This window comes from Aedes aegypti, chromosome 2 (assembly GCF_002204515.2).
Source record: "Aedes aegypti strain LVP_AGWG chromosome 2, AaegL5.0 Primary Assembly, whole genome shotgun sequence".
NCBI classification, from domain to species: Eukaryota; Metazoa; Arthropoda; class Insecta; order Diptera; family Culicidae; genus Aedes; species Aedes aegypti.
The window spans coordinates 406057480-406073949 of NC_035108.1; the positions used below are offsets into that span (position 1 = coordinate 406057480).

Here is a 16470-nt window from a genome sequence, read left to right on the forward strand (position 1 = left end):
TGCAGTCGCTGGTAAATAAAATCAAGAAATCTCTTGAAGCCAAAGAAATAGCCGTGGTTGCTTTTCTCGATATTGAAGGAGCATTCGATAATGAATTTTATAGCTCTATGAGTTCAGACATGGAAGCAAGGGGCTTGGATAAAAGTGGTATCGAATGGGTTATGACTATGCTCAAGGATCGGACAATTTCTGCTGATCTAGGAGGTGCGCAAATATCTATAAGATCTACTAAGGGATGTCCTCAAGGAGGAGTGCTATCGCCCTTACTGTGATCTCTTGTAGTAGACGAACTCCTTAGAAATCTAAAAGATCAAGGTTCTGAGGTTATTGGATATGCCGATTATGTGGCCATCTTGGTTCGTGGAAAATTTGATAACACGATTTCCGATCGGTTGCAAACTGCCTTAAACATTTCTCTCAAATAGTGTCGAAAAGAGGGTTAAACGTAAACCCTTCAAAAACTATTATCGTGCCTTTTACCAGAAGGAAAAAGGTAAAGCTTACACAGCCTTCTTTGAATGGAGTTCAAATTCAATTTTCGGAAGAAGTTGAACACCTTGGAATTACTTTGGATAAGAAATTGAACTGGAACTCTCATCTGAGCAAGGTCATAAGTAAGGGTACTAATGCCCTATGGATCTGCAATGAAGCCCTAGGAAAATCTTGGGGACTGTGACCTAATATGGTAAACTGGATTTATTCAGCAATAGTCCGACCAAAAATTACTTATGCTTCACTGGTATGGTGGTCCAAGACAAATGAAGTAACCGCTCAGAAGAAGCTGGCTAAGTTGCAAAGACTTGCTTGTATATCAATGACAGGGGCAATCGAAAGTACACCGGTTGCCGTGGATGCCATTCTTAATATACTGCTTTTGCATCAATTCATTTCACTGCAAACTGCAAAAAATTGGGTTTATTCTACGAGTGGCGTGAGGCGACAATTGTCGGTGTCGTATAGCGGGGTGACAATTCTCGACTCGAGTGAAGTGACTCTCCATTTGATTTGCACGGCGAGTCACTACTCGAGTCGAGAATTGTCACCTCGCTATACGAGACCGACAATTGTCACCTCACGCCACTCGTAGAATTAACCCAAATACCTTGCAGTTTATTCGTTATAATAAAATACTGGATGGTGATTTCATTGGTCACGTGAAGATCATCAAGTAATTTAATTTGAATTCAAATATGAAAACAATAGAAGATTGGATGACAACGAAGACCCTTTAAAGTGGGTAAACCAAGCCGCTATATTTGAGATTCTAAAGGCATTCACATGTAGATCAAAGTTAGTGTGCGAATCCATTCTTTCTCTGAAGCAATTGACCAAAAGGATCGAAGTTACACTGTACTGGGTGCCAGGCCATTGCGGAATAGAGGGAAATGAAATCGCCGACATGAATCGTTCTGTGGTGTTCCTGAGTGAACACTCAGGATAAAACTGAAAAATTGGGAAATGTCTATAGTAGAATCCAATTGGAACGTCACGGATACATCCAAGCAAGCGAAAAGATTTATAAAACCCAGTCTAGCAATAGCCCGGGCTATACTGAATCTTTATAAAGGAAATCTTAGGGTAATATCTGGCCTGATGACCGGTCACTGCCCAAGTAGTTATCATCTTAAAAAGATAGGAAAGTTCCAATCCTCTGAATGTCGTTTTTGTCAAGCTGAAAACGAAACTGCTGAGTATTTACTCTGCAACTGCGGAGCATTGCTTAATCAAAGAATGTAAACATTTGGAAAGGGTTATTAGAGCCCTTGGAAATTTGGCAAGGTAGTCCTAAAAATAAAAGGCTCTACAGATGAGGAAAAATATCATTCAAAACCAATTGAAATCTCAAGTAGGGAAATAGAGGGATAATGGACACCAGCCTGTTCATTATGCCTCTAATGCCGCTAGCACTTGTTTTGGTCATGTTTTTGGTAGATTATTCTATATAACAAGACTGATTTGTCCAGTTTTTTTTTATTCACTGATTTGTCCAACCGTATAACCGGTTAAAATACATTTCACAACTAAACAGGTTTTGATCTCCGTTAAATTATCGGAAATCACTTCAAACGTCTTCCGAAAGTATTAAAAAGCTAAAACTGCAAGTTTGTGACGAAAAACTTAAGGAAAGTAAGAGTAAATTTTTGCTAAGTGAAGGAAACGACACGTGGGCATTTAACATTTTGTTTCTGCTTTTTAAAAACCAATACAGTGAAACTTCTATGACTTGACATCGATTGAAAACGGCCTTACAGTTGAGGTCGAAATACTCGTATTTAGCAAAGGATACAAACACTAGTGGAATCAAATGGTATAGTACTAAATTCGGGCATTCATCTTCTCAATACTTCATAATTACTATGATGATACCCTCAAGAGCCTGAAGCCTTGTTTTCATAATAAAGATGAAGAGTGTCACACTACTTTTTTTAAGGATCCTGATATGAATTTGAAATCAATGAACTCTTTTAATCTTTCTGGACGATAAAATGCTATAAAATTAATTGATAAATATCCTATATACATTGATAATCATTGTTTGACGAAATTTGATTGCGTTTTTTCTCTTTGTTTAGCTCTTGGAGTTGTGGCCTTTTCAATTGTTCGCTTTGTACTTTTATTTTTAATCTTTAAAATTGATCTACCATACCATACCTAAGAAATAAGAATAAATCCGTCCACTTCATACAAGGATTCTACAAACATTCCCAAGAAAATCATTCCCCAATCAACTAACAATTAGCAAAGTTGTTTTTTATTATGCCAAATTGCTTTGTAATAATGTCAGATAATGTCTGGAATACGTCTCTGAATCAATAATCTGTATTACGTTGATGTGACAAGATATCCATCACTGTTCTGCACAATATAATGATACACTCTTCTATCGATGGTATCTCAAAATTTGAACAAACGGTATAATTTAATTTATTAATATCTAGTGACGCGCCCTTCTTTTATCCTTTTTTTAATGTCTCTGACTAATGCAAGAAGTAAATTTTCTAAGGGGAAGCCCATGACATCGAGCCATTTGGCATAATTATATTGAACACTGAGTGATCATTTGGCATAATGCTTTACCAAAGATGAGTTGAGAAAGGATCTTGAACATCTTGTGGCTTGTTCATTGTCGGTTGTTCGGAAAAGGTTTGATTACTAGAAAACATCAGGATATAAATGATATTATATTACTATCCCAGGGGTTCCCAAACTTTTTGTAATCACGGCGCCCTTTGACATTTTTTATCAGAAGCGCGGCGCACTATTATCATTTTATACAAAAATATGAATATTTTCGACAAAGTTTCTGCCAGACTTTTCATGCTAGAACAAAATCTACTTTTGCAAAAAGTACGTTCTTTGATAATTCGATAAAATTATTGATATGAAAAACAATTGCACATTTTTTTTTACAAAAAATAGGAATCTGCAAAAAATATTAAATTATATTTTGAACTATCACAGTTTCTGGTGTTTCTGGATCCTGTAGTGAACTTTAAATTCTTGCTAAATTTGCGCCGCTTGTATTGTAAAAGCATAAAAATAGAAAAAAACGACAAATTTTGATCGAAGCAGGATTTAAAAAAAATCGTCAAAGGATTCCTTTAAATTCGAGACTATAAAAATGTCTTTACATTTGCGAAAGATTTTAACATGGTTAACATTTTTGCATCAGAATAAGAAATAAGAAAAGTTAAATTGTTTCTCCCAGTGTTGTGAAACCCCCTTCTCGATATAACTAAGCGACTTTAATTTTGATAAGGAGAATAAAAATTATGGCATTTTCCAGGTTAGTTTACTTTTTGACATATGATCGCAGAAATGAGTCAGCCTAGGGCTGCAATTCTCTTAAACAATTAATAACATAAGTTCTTCCGTTTCTATGAAAATGTGTAGTATAACACAGGTAAACAGAGGAAGAGCAAGCAAGCAAGATGAAAAAATCATAGTGGAGCTTTTAACAACACTATGTAACTCCATCCAGCCTGAAGATCTGTTTGTTACTGAGATCCCTACCAGCAAGGTTGTGACTATAGCGTAATAACAATTTGATATCATTTATAGAGGATGTTGTTTCAGAACTTCATCAATATATAAACTCTGAGAAAGTTCTAACTAATCCTACAGAAAACTCTATTACAGTAGACGTTCGGTCGGTGCAAACGGTTTAACTGCAATGCTTTTTAACTGCAAGTCCGGTAACTGCAACAATTCTCCAGTTATCGCACCACCAAACGTCAAAATGGTGCGCCATGTTAGCCCCTGTTAGTCCAAATGAACAGTCGAATGAATTTCACGTTCATTTTACGTCAGTTGATGGGTTGTTGACGTTTGTCAGTCGTTGCAGTTATCGAATTTCGTTCGCTAAGTGATACGTAAACATGTTGCAGTTACCGAACGTCTACTGTATATACCTTTACAATGTGATTCTATAACATTCCCCAGAAAACCATTCCCCCGAAAACCATTCCCCAGAATTCCGTTCCCCAGAATGAACCATTCCCCAGAAAATCGTTCCCCAGAATGTAACATTCCCCAGAATTCCATTCCCCAGAATGCACCATTCCCCAGAAAGCTATATGAATATCCATTTTTTTTTCTTTTTTTAATTATTGCTTTGCGTGAGTCACCTTATGTGGGGGCGCAGATTGTCGTAGCGGTAAACGCGCAGCTATTCAGCAAGACCAAGATGAGGGTCGTGAGCTCGTATCCCACCGGTCGAGGATCTTTTCGGGTTGGAAATTTTCTCGACTTCCCAGGGCATAGAGTATCTTCGTACCTGCCACACGATATACGCATGCAAAAATGGTCATTGGCATAGTAAGCTCTCAGTTAATAACTGTGGAAGTGCTCATAAGAACACTAAGCTGAGAAGCAGGCTCTGTCCCAGTAGGAACGTAACGCCAGAAAAGAGGAAGAAGAGTCACTTATGTGACAGGCTAAGGTCTGATGTGACAAAACAAATATGTAGGTAGGAGGGTTAGGGACATAATGAACACACGGGGCGAAATGGACACCCCCTTACTCTCTGGGAATATGCATATTTCAGCAAAACTTTATAAACTGTACGAAATCTGTATTGTATATGAACGTTTTGACGGTATAAAAGTTTACGCTTTGCTTCATTTGTCCTCTGAAATTCTACTATATTTTTTTCTCAGCTTCAAATTAGTTTATAAGCAAAGCAGAGGAAGCGGTGGATTTATTTTAGAGCAAAGAAACATATTTCCATTCTATGTAAAATAAGCATTTACCTAATGTGTCCAATATGCCCATAATCCCCCTATTCATGAGTATTTTGCATATTATTATAATACACCCTTTTTTTAATACATTCCCATAAAATATACAGACTATATGTTTATTTTTGCATATATAGTGATGCACCCTTCTTTCAGTGTTATCTCATTAATGATATAGGCAAAATATATCGATGGAGAGCCCATATAGCAAAAGGTCACTTGGCATAAAATAATTTGGTATAAAACCATTTGCCATCCAGCCATACTTATGCTCCTTCTTTTCAAAAAGGATGTTCTTCATGTCATGCCAAATGGTCATTGGTCAAATAACCATTATACCAAATGGTCCTTGATCATTTAATCAATCATGCCAAATGCCTTCTTTCCATTTGGTATTCTTACGGAAAATTTTGTCTATATCGTCAACAGGATAAGACTGAAAGAAGGGTGTATCACTATTTTGTGCAAAATTAAACAAGTCATTTGTAATTTAGACTTGACGCAAAGAAGGGCGTATCATTTTAATGTGCAGAATAGTAAGTTTTTATTCTGCCGAGTTTACGTAATCATTATATCGGAAACGTATAATATGATACTACGAACGTCTTTATTCTAATCGGTGTAGCCCTAAAAAGTAAGAGGTGATGCACCTTCTTAAAACATTGATGAAAAGCTGCATACATCACTACATTTGATAAAAATTGGACATACATGTGGAATTATACATTTGGAATCTACTATACCGAAAGAAGGGTGTAGCTCTATTTTGTGCAGAGTAGTGATGAGTTGTTCTTCTTCTTCTTTCTGGCGTTACGTCCCCACTGGGACAGAGCCTGCTTCTCAGCTTAGTGTTCTTATGAGCACTTCCACAGTTATTAACTGAGAGCTTACTATGCCAATGACCATTTTTGCATGCGTATATCGTGTGGCAGGTACGAAGATACTCTATGCCCTGGGAAGTCGAGAAAATTTCCAACCCGAAAAGATCCTCGACCAGTGGGATTCGAACCCACGACCCTCAGCTTGGTCTTGCTGAATAGCTGCGCGTTTACCGCTACGGCTATCTGGGCCCCTTAAGTGATGAGTTGTATATTCTTTTAAATAAATATTGGATATTGTGTTTCCCCATAGACTGATCTATCAGTTTTTATAAGTGCCAATAAAAGTGAAACTACTGTGATAGTTCATTTGCAAATGAAATTTGAATTATGCGTTAAGTGTTCATAATTAGTAGCACCAATGCTAATCTTCTCATGTACCGTAAAGTGCCCTAATTCAGCGCATTGCCTAATTCCGCGCATTTCATACAAAATTATTTACATATGGAAATACAGATCAATACTGCAGCAACTTTTAACGCCATTTGATGCTACTTTGATTTAGAATAAGTTTGAATAACAAATAAAAGCAAATAGAGCAATTTTTCGCGGCGTAAAAAAATAATCAGAGGAGGCCCGTCTGAGTAGACGCCATTTTTTCAATTTCCTTAGCGTCCGTGCTAAGACTGTAGGACACAAACAAACGTGATTTCTATATTGAAAATGTTTTGTTATGTATGCAATATTCTATGAAACTACTTGCTACAGATGTGTTTCATGATGCTTCTATGAAATCTTATCAAATGTTAGCATAATTATTGAGATTTATCCCAAAAAGTATTGCGCGGCATTAGGGTACGTCATTTTTCATAAGTCCCTAATTCCGCGCACTGCTATTTACAGAACAACAAACAAGTAAAACATGCTATATTGGTCTTCACAGCTGAATATTTATCTGAGGAAGTATTTTCATGCATAAATACGTTTCGCAAACAACCGGAATATTGGGAAAGCCTTCTGGCCTTTCTTCTGGAATAACATGCAACCCCAAAGCTGACAAGGAAAAGGAAAAATATCAACGCCTCCGCAGTCGCGAAACGTCCAAATGCTGAAAAATTGAAAAGTATTGTATTCAAAATAAACTGTTATAAAAACCTCAGTGTTCCAATGCTGCTGATAAATCTAAACACAAGACTATAGTTATTTCAAATGTCTGCAACTTTTTCTGGCATAAAATTTCACTTCAAAGGCTTTTTATGTTTCGGTGTGATGCAATCGCAATTGCATATTTGCTGGGATGTTCATGTGAGGGTTTGCGCATGATTGATACAAACACAGAGGAATAAGTAAAAAAGCAATGACAGAATAAGAAGACCGTCTTCGCAAGTCTCGTCTCAGGAAAAGACTATAACAAATGTTTATCCTTATTTCATGTGATAGTCAAAAAATTATAAAAAAGTCTACGTTACGGCTCATACAAAACTTTACTTTTTTTTTCATACAAAAAGTGTTGTGGAGGGGGTAGGGGGTTGAAAATGTTCAATTTCAGCGTTACGTAATGAATGGATACTGCCTCATACAAAATTAATGTTAATTTGATTGTTTTGCAAGTGCGCGGAATTAGGCATTCTTCTGCGCGGAATATGGAAAAGCGTTAAAAAAATGCGCGGAATTAAGCAATGTCAACGAGTGAACTATTTCAAAAAAAAATCACAATTGTGACGTGTGAATACAGTCTAGTTTATATTTTTGCCATAATCTAAAACAGATTTGCTAGCGATCCACCCATAAAGCTTTTTTGTTGATGCAATACTAATTTTTAATTAAGCATTTGAAATGTTTTATTCGTTAACTGCGCTGAATTACGGCACTTTACGGTACTTGTAAACAACTTTGTATGGAGTTTAATTTTCAAGTTTTTTAAATAGATTATTTCAAAACTTTAAAGTAGGTATATAATTTTCTGGGGAATGGTCCATTCTGGGGATTGGTTTTCTGGGGAATGGTTCATTCTGGGGAGTGAAATTCTGGGGAATGGTACATTCTGGGGAATGAGATTCTGGGGAATGGAATTCTGGGGAATGGGTTTCGGGGGAATGGTTTTCTGGGGAATGTTATAGAATCTTACAATGTTTGTCAACATAAATTTGGAACATGGAATTTGAAAAACTTTGAACATAGATATTATTTTTTTTTTTTGAACTGGTGAGCGATATCTCAAAGCTATCTTAATGTTTTCACTCCCAAAAAGTTGCATTCAACTTCTGTGGCGAGCAGCTTAATTGTCTTCTTTGTTCGATTTTCGTATTCAACTTTCGTCTGATGCTTTCGATCAATGTAATACAATTATAACATAAGTTGAGAAGGTTTGCCAGGCCTTACTTTTAATCGGCCCACGGCGCCCCTGAAAAAGATTTAAGGCGCCCCAGGGCGCCGCGGCGCACAGTTTGGGAAGCACTGTACTATCCTATCCCTTCCTCTAGTTGTTTATCAAGCATAATTTATAAAGAATCAGAGCCGTAGCGTGGTCCAATAGCGCCCTTGGCAAACCTCCATTTCAGCGCCCCCTGGACGAAGCTTATCAAAATATATAATTAAAATTCCATTGAAAATTATTTTTGAACTACTAGTGCAATTATTACATGAATTTTGATGGAAATCATCAAAGTGTCATAACTAGTCAACATATTTTCTTTAGTGATCCGACATGAAAGTACTCACAAGTGTAAAATGTCGCTAATGAAATAAAAAAATCTTAAGTTCAGAACATATTATTATTCTGTTGATTAAACTACTGTAAAAGAAGTTGTATATTCTAATTTTTTCATGAAAATGGCTTGAGAACTTATGAATGTTATCAAAAGGATGCTTTGAAAAATTCTGAAAAAATACAGTTTATGTGGCTAGATAAAATCTACAGAATTCACTTGTGTTCCAAACAAAATTTTTTATTGAAATACAAAATTGTGAATTTTATTGAAATACAAAATTGTGTACGAATCCTCTCAAACATCTTTGAGCTATTTGTTTGTGGTAGACTCTTACTGCTTTTTGTCCGGAAGAACTGGAAGGAATTAGAGAGCTTATGCCTGAAAAAATAGAATTCTAAAGCCATAGCAACTCCTTACAAAATTAAGAATATTTTACCAAGACATACCTCATAATATAATATAAGGAAAAATTGTTAAATTCCCGGAAGAATCAAAACCATCTATCCTATGGTTTAGATTCTTCGGAAATAAACATATTTTTAAAGGGTATTGTTTTTTAGAAATTTTGCGTAGATTTAAGATATTCACTTGAAATTTTATTTCAAAATAGCAATGCGGAAGAAAATTACAAATATTGCCATCAGTCCATAAAAAATACTGCAAGTATATCAAAGAGTTTTCAATTAATTTCCAAGGACTTGTTTTTACCATTGAAATTGAAAGCTTTCGTTACAGTAAACCAAAAAATGGAAATATTTGCAAAAAACTCAAATATTTTTTTTACATAACATTTTAATTGAATTTTCATCGAGGGTATATCAAATTCATGTTCCCCAAACATATTTTTGATGGAATATACTTTAAAAAACCATCAGATGAATAAGAAAAATCTCAACCAGGCCATATTTTTGAAAAATTGTCGAATCTTAACAACAATGTCTGCTACAAAAAAATCCACCATTTTTTAATCAATCTAATTTGAGCTAGTGTAGATTTTTGGAATTAATAAAAATATATTACAAATTCTAAAATTATGTTGTTGTTGAGTTGTTTAGCCAGGTTTGTTGATTAAAAACGGTCAGAGTTATCAAAAAATTACACAGGGTTCTGTTAGAATCACACCTAGAATTATGTGAAAGACCTATAAAGATAAAGCAAGAGCTCTACTCTGTAATTGATTTTGTGAGAATCTTGTCCAATTTTATGTTGAAATCCTGCCCAGAATTTAATGGATACCGTCCAGGATAGTGTTAGATTCATGCTCAGTATTCTATGAACTTTTCATTTACGATCCAGCCTGGGATTCAATGAGGTTTTGTTCTACTACTTTAGTCATTTGTCTGCAACCTAAGTCTTAATAGAATTTCAATTTGGCGTGTCAACTACTCAAAGAGACGTTGGTGGAAAGTGTTTCTTAAAGGCCCAACGCAATGATAGCGGAACGGCAACGGAAAGCGGAACCGATTCGCCAGCATGAACTATAACATGCTTATCGTTCATGTTGTTGGTTCACTTTCATTCGTTGACAGCTCAGTGGAGATGGTGTTATTCTTGCTGGCGAACCGGTTCCGCATTCCGTTGGCGTTCCGCTATCATTGCGTTTGGGCCTTTATGATTTTAACAAATAAATCGAATGAACGCAACATACAGTTTACATAATGAAAATCTTTGTTTCTTCTCATAAAAACACTTAATTTATGGGTAGTTATTCAAACTTCATACTAACAAAATATATAATGCAAAGAATGAGCCATATCTTTTGAAATGCGTTTTGCATTTTTTTTTTGTAAGAAGCCTTTCAGGATTTTCTTTAGATTTGTTTTATATTTTTCTATATTATGTCTACTAATTATAGTGTTACAAATAAGAATCCCTAATTTAATATGCATCTTCAAACATTTTACCAAGTGGTTCACGCATTTTGGCGCCCCCTTTAGGCTGGCGCCCTTGGCGGGTGCCAACCTGGCCAACTGCACGCTACGGCACTGTAAAGAATATATTGATTTCTTGGGATTAAAATTCTGGGGACTGGTTTTTGGGGAAATGTTGTAGAATTCATACAAAACGCGTAATTTATTTATTTGTATGAAGTGTATGGATTTTGACCCTGTTTGCGGATTTCATCCGCCACTGTATTTGAAAGAGTGGACATTTTTCATTGTTTCCTGCATCGCTATTCAGGTTGACGTTGGTTCCAGTGTGAAATTGCAAAAAAAAAACAAACAAAAAAAAAACTGATGCAAATCCCATTTAGTGGAATTCATACAACGCAAGGTTGTAGTTAAAAAAAGTGTTTGTGTAGATGTGCGCGTTCGTGTGAAGTAATTATTGTTCCTGGGTGCTCTTGGATGTGTGTTTGCATGGATCGTTTGTCCGTATGCCGAGAATAACAACAATAACGAAAGCGAGAAAACGCTGAACTTCCGGACCTGACCACTCAGAAAAGACATCGATTCATCGATCACAACAACCATCATCATTTGTACAACCCTTGCACGAGACGAAGGCATCAGCGAAACAACAATACCGCAGCACCGTAATACCGAGGACCGATCATCCGGCAGCAGTGGATCACAACAGAAACAAGCCCCTCTGGCCCCGGTTGACATCAAATGTGCTGCTGGAAATGATTAATACAAAGGACGAAGTCGTAAACTGGTTCAAAGAGTTACAGAGCTACAACCGGATAGATACGATGTGCACCCTGCTCAATATGTGCCTTCCATTCGAGCTGCGCTTCCTGGGGACGTGTTTGGAGGAGCTCGGCCGGCGAGATGCCCAGGAATTGCGTGGCATCGAACTGCGGGTCAACAACCCCCAGGAGTTCATCTCGGATATCGCTTCCTGCCAGAGCGGAGAACCCACGGATCGGAAGAACCGCCGGAAGATGGCCATGTTCCTGGCGCTGATCCGAGCCTGCAATCATACTTGCGTGAACGAACTGTTCAAGACGCTCGAAGGCTGGGGCAATCGGGATTTTGCGCGACTCTTTGACGAGGACGTACTGCAGGAGCTGCTGTTGGTGTACACCATGGCCACGAACCATCCCGTCTTCTCGTTCGAGCAACGCATGAAGTGCGGGGACATATTCAACAAACTGAAGAGCTGCGAGCTGAAAACCAGCTCGGGAGGAGGTGGTCATCACCCCCACCATCCCCACCAACAGGAGACTGATAGTCTATCGAATGCGACGCCCCCGCCGCCTAACAGTGCGGGGACGCCCTTGGGAATGGGACCAGGGTCGGCGCAAACTCAGCCTCCTCAGCCTCATCCCATAGCATCCCAACAGCAGCCAATCCCTATGCAAATCCCGTTGCCACCCCAGCAGGCAGTACCGCCGCCACCCACTCAACAACAGCAACAGGTTTCGCTTCCGATCCCGGGTTTTCCGCAGGCGCCGATGGCACAGGTAGGTGGCTTGTTAGCGAATCATTATTTTTAGAATTTGAAAACTCTATGCGGAATAATTTAACCGGGTTTTGGGAAATTTCATCAATTTTATGGTTGAAATCGACAGATTTTCTCAGTTTCAGATCATTTCTAATACAAGATTGGCGTAGTAGAACGTGTCTTCCCGGGTACCCATATAGGTAGAATCGAAACCCACCAGAACGGAATTCATGCTAGAATTTCTATATTTAAATTCGTCTGTATCGATACATTGTATTTACGATCTTCAGATTCCACACTGCCCATAAAAGCATAACTGTCCCGTATGGACTTTTTAGCCAACATCTTTTTGCATCGAAATATTCATGTTTCAATATATACAATGCATACAAAATTTAACATACTTTATTTGAAAATGTTGTGAAAAAATATGAAGTTGGTGCAGTCCCATATTAAAGAATAAAGGCGAACTTCCTACCCAAATAGCAACTGCAAAACATGAAGTGTGTTCTAGGTTATATTTTCTGCTGATAAATGGAGTAACCTGGTCCTTCATGGCACTGGTCAAGCTTCTATTCAACAAATATGTCGCGGCCAGAACTGCTTCATTCCACAGGTATCTTGGGACCTTCTCGATTATTGTCCTGGTTGAATCTTTCCGATACCCCGTTTTGATGTGGAGTATAGGCTATCGTTGATTCGACTTGTATACCCTTGGACGCGTAAAATTCTTCTTGAAGCTTTGAACAATACTCACGACCTTGGTCTACCGTCATTTTTGTTATTTTCTGCCGTGTTTCAGCTGTTGCCATTGCTTCATAGTTTCTGCCTTTTTCGAAAATTTCCGGTTTTTTTCAGCACGTATACAACAGCAAAATGCGAGTCATCTATAAAAGAGACAAAATAGCGTGAACCACCCCAAGCAACCGGTGTTATTGGGTCACAAACATCTGAATGGATGAGCTCAAACAATCGTGCTACGTGTACCTTTGAACGACTCTTGGCATTGTTTGGCAAATATGCAAGATGCAAGGTTCACAGAAGACCATACCTTCAGATAGTTTCGGCATCCTAGTTACCATACCTGCCAGGGTTTTCAAATTTGCGCTTCCGAAATCCCCAGTCTACGGTGCCAGAGATTTGTTTCTTCCACTTGACAAGCGTACACAGATGCTTGTTCATAGCATAATAGACATCTAGATTATAGAAATCTCCTCGTATTTGACCAGACAGCGATCACTTTGGCTTCATATTCCAGCTTCGCTGCTGTTCTTCCAAACGTTACCTTGATATCCGCACTAGCTAGTTTCTTCACAGAAAGAAGCTTTGCTCGCAGATTTGGTACGCACAGCAACATGATTATAACTTTAACTTACAAACTGTTAATTCCAGTTATGCTACCTTTACGTCAAGCTTGAATTGTTTCATTTTTCGTCGCAACATTAATTACAATCGGCTGACCTAATTTCACGAGTTTCTTGAAGCAATTCTTTTCATTGACGAGGTATTCACTGGCTCCCGAATCAAGCTTGAACACTACTTCTCTTCGAACAGCTTCTGTCGAAACGTTACCTCCACTGGCTACGTTGGCATCAACTTGAATCTTCACTCGACAATCTTTAGCCATGTTTCCTTTCTTTTGGTAACGGTTGCGGTTTTCTGTTTATTGCCAGCGAACGCTGAAGGTTTCTCCTTGTGAGTATCCATAATTCGGTCGCTTTTCTTCAATTCCTAAGTCTAGAGACGTTCTCGTACTATGTCCAACATCGAATTGTCATCACCGACATTCTTCAATGCGTTTACTAGCGGATCATACGATTCACCAAGGGTTACAAATAACTGGGAAACCAGGTCACATTCTTCTAGTTTCGCTCCGGCAGATTTCAGCTGTAGGATCAAACCATCAAAGATCTTGCTTGAGGTGCTCCCTAACAGACGTTCCTTCTCAGACATCTTCAACTTCGCGAGTTGCTTCCTGACCAGTGTTTGGCACGATACTGACTGCTTGGTATAAGGTACCGCGGGGCAAGTGGGTAAATGGGGTAAGTGAAAATAACTGGTATATTTTATTGAATATGTGAATTGAAGTTTTAAGCTCATGCGTAAACCTTTGTAGCCATTCAAAACATTACGATAGGTATGAGATTTTTCAGCCATTATTGTATAATAGAGCGAAAGATTGTTAACATGTCTTCACTCCGTAACAAGTTGGCGGCGTGCAATCTTATTTTTATATTTTCAGTGGAAAAAAGTTGCGGAAAATATGTTTTGTATCACTTTTAAGTTGTCCCCTCTGACAGGTTTAAACTGTAATAAAAAAAGTTTTAGAATTAATTCGACATAGACCTAAAAACAACTAAATTGAAACACCGTCATTTTTTAGTCACGTGGGCAAGTGAAAAGTTTCTTATTAGAGGTTGAATTTGTGTTATCTCTTTAAGTAGCTATGGACCAATGCACGAGTTCACTAATTTGACGTTTGAGCGGTGCCGAATTCACTCGTTTCCATGGTCACCTAAATAACACGGCACCGCTTAAACGTCAAATAGTGAACCTGTGCATTGGTCCATAAGTAAGTAATTATCATAGAACAACAGACCGTGCTGATAATTCAAGAAACACTATAATCAAAGCGTTAAAAGTTATTATCATGGCAAAATCATAGAAATTCTCTAAAAAAAGGCTGCCAAACATTACGATATTAATTTGTTTACTTAGGACAGTTTATTAAAAGGAAGGCGTTTATTGAAAAGTTCCAATATCAGAGAACGCACGGAAATCTTGGGGAATGTCTATGTAAAGTTAGTTCAAAACATAAAATGGGGTATAGGTCTATCCAAATAAAAAAGTTTTTAAATACTTTAAGGATTCCGTTTGATTTCTCCCGAAGAGTTATTCGACGTCAAATCCGATTTTCTTAAAAATAAATAAAGAGCGGTGGAAATTCTATAGAGCAGAAATGCAATTGTTGTCCGATGATGTATGAACTAACATTGGAAATGTTGCAGTTTTAATGTTGTCGAATCGTTTCAACAAACATAAGTGAACAAAAGAAAATTCAAGTAGCAGGTATAAAATTTTCTTTGTTTACTCGTTACTTATGTTATTGTTCATTGCACAGTGGGACGGATAGGGGTTTTAGGAGGAAAGATGGAACTCACGCATTCAATTGCGATTTTACGTAAAAATGATGTTCTACAAAGTTGTTTCTAATATAAAAACAATTTTTTTGGTCGGAACGAAAATTAGGGTGGCCCTCTGTAAAAAAAGATAACCATTGAATTTTTTTTATTTTAAGGAATATTGATATAGCTTGTTCTACAAAGTTGAAGATCGGAGAATTTTAAGCTGATTTGATAAAAAAAGTTTTTTCCTAGCTCAAAAATTGACCTTTTTAGAGCATTTTTCGCTATTGATGTAGGGTGGCCCTTCAAAAATAGGTTTTTGTGTTATTTTTTTTTAATTTTTAGATATCTCATCAAAGTTGTCATTCCTTCATATTTAGACGATTGAGACGCATATTTTAAGTTCTATACAATTTTGTCGGTGAATAGTTGTAAACATTTTTCATGAAAAACAAACGTTTTTTAACATGTAAATGTAGTTGGGGCAAAAAATATTTTTTTTTTGTATGACAATTATTATCTTTCGGCTTTAAATCGGAATAAAAAACTAACTTATTTCATGTTCTTATATACGTACTTCCGAAAAGAGTCAAAGGAGCTCAGCAATTTAAATAAGGAGAAAAGTTTTTTGAAAATAGCTTCTAAATTTACCTCACGGTTAAATTTTCTGACATGGCTCATCCCAAACTTCCGAATACTTCTGTTCTGGGATTTGCCGGGCTTTTTGGGAAACATTCTGATTGGAAGTAACGAATGCTCAAATACTAGTAATTTGTCCACCGTAGGAGATATATCGTATCTGGAACGGTATATTACTAGAGTACGATTTCTGATTATGACGCTGATTTTCAAGGCTAGATTAAGAAGAATAACTATATGCATTATTTGATCATGTTTTGATGTTTTGATTAATTAAGGCTATAATTTAGAGATGGCCATGGCTGAAAATTGAACATTATAGTAAATTTGAGAGTTCCTTCAAAAATCAGTTAGTAACGGTTATTAATATATGAACCAGTCAAATCATTAGCAAACAGATCCGCCGAAGTATAATACGATTATTCACATTTTTAAGCTGACAAACACTATCGTCATGTCAACACACATTCATTTTGTTTTCCCAACTATACAAACATATAAACATGTTTTTTTTCGTTATCAAAAAGTCTTTAACTTTTCATCAGAA

The 16470-nt window shown here is 37.1% G+C and overlaps 1 protein-coding gene across 8 annotated transcripts in view; it reads left to right on the forward strand.

Moving 5' to 3' along the window:
* LOC5579235 (nuclear transcription factor Y subunit beta) overlaps positions 1-16470 on the forward strand; it is a 37587-nt gene that overhangs the window by 5290 nt on the left and 15827 nt on the right. For all 8 annotated transcript variants that reach the window (XM_021847270.1, XM_021847263.1, XM_021847269.1 and 5 more), the window contains one exon: positions 10951-12178. In XM_021847270.1, coding sequence (XP_021702962.1) covers positions 11396-12178 — 783 coding nt within the window. In that variant the 5' untranslated portion in view covers positions 10951-11395. The remainder of the gene's footprint in view (positions 1-10950; positions 12179-16470) is intronic.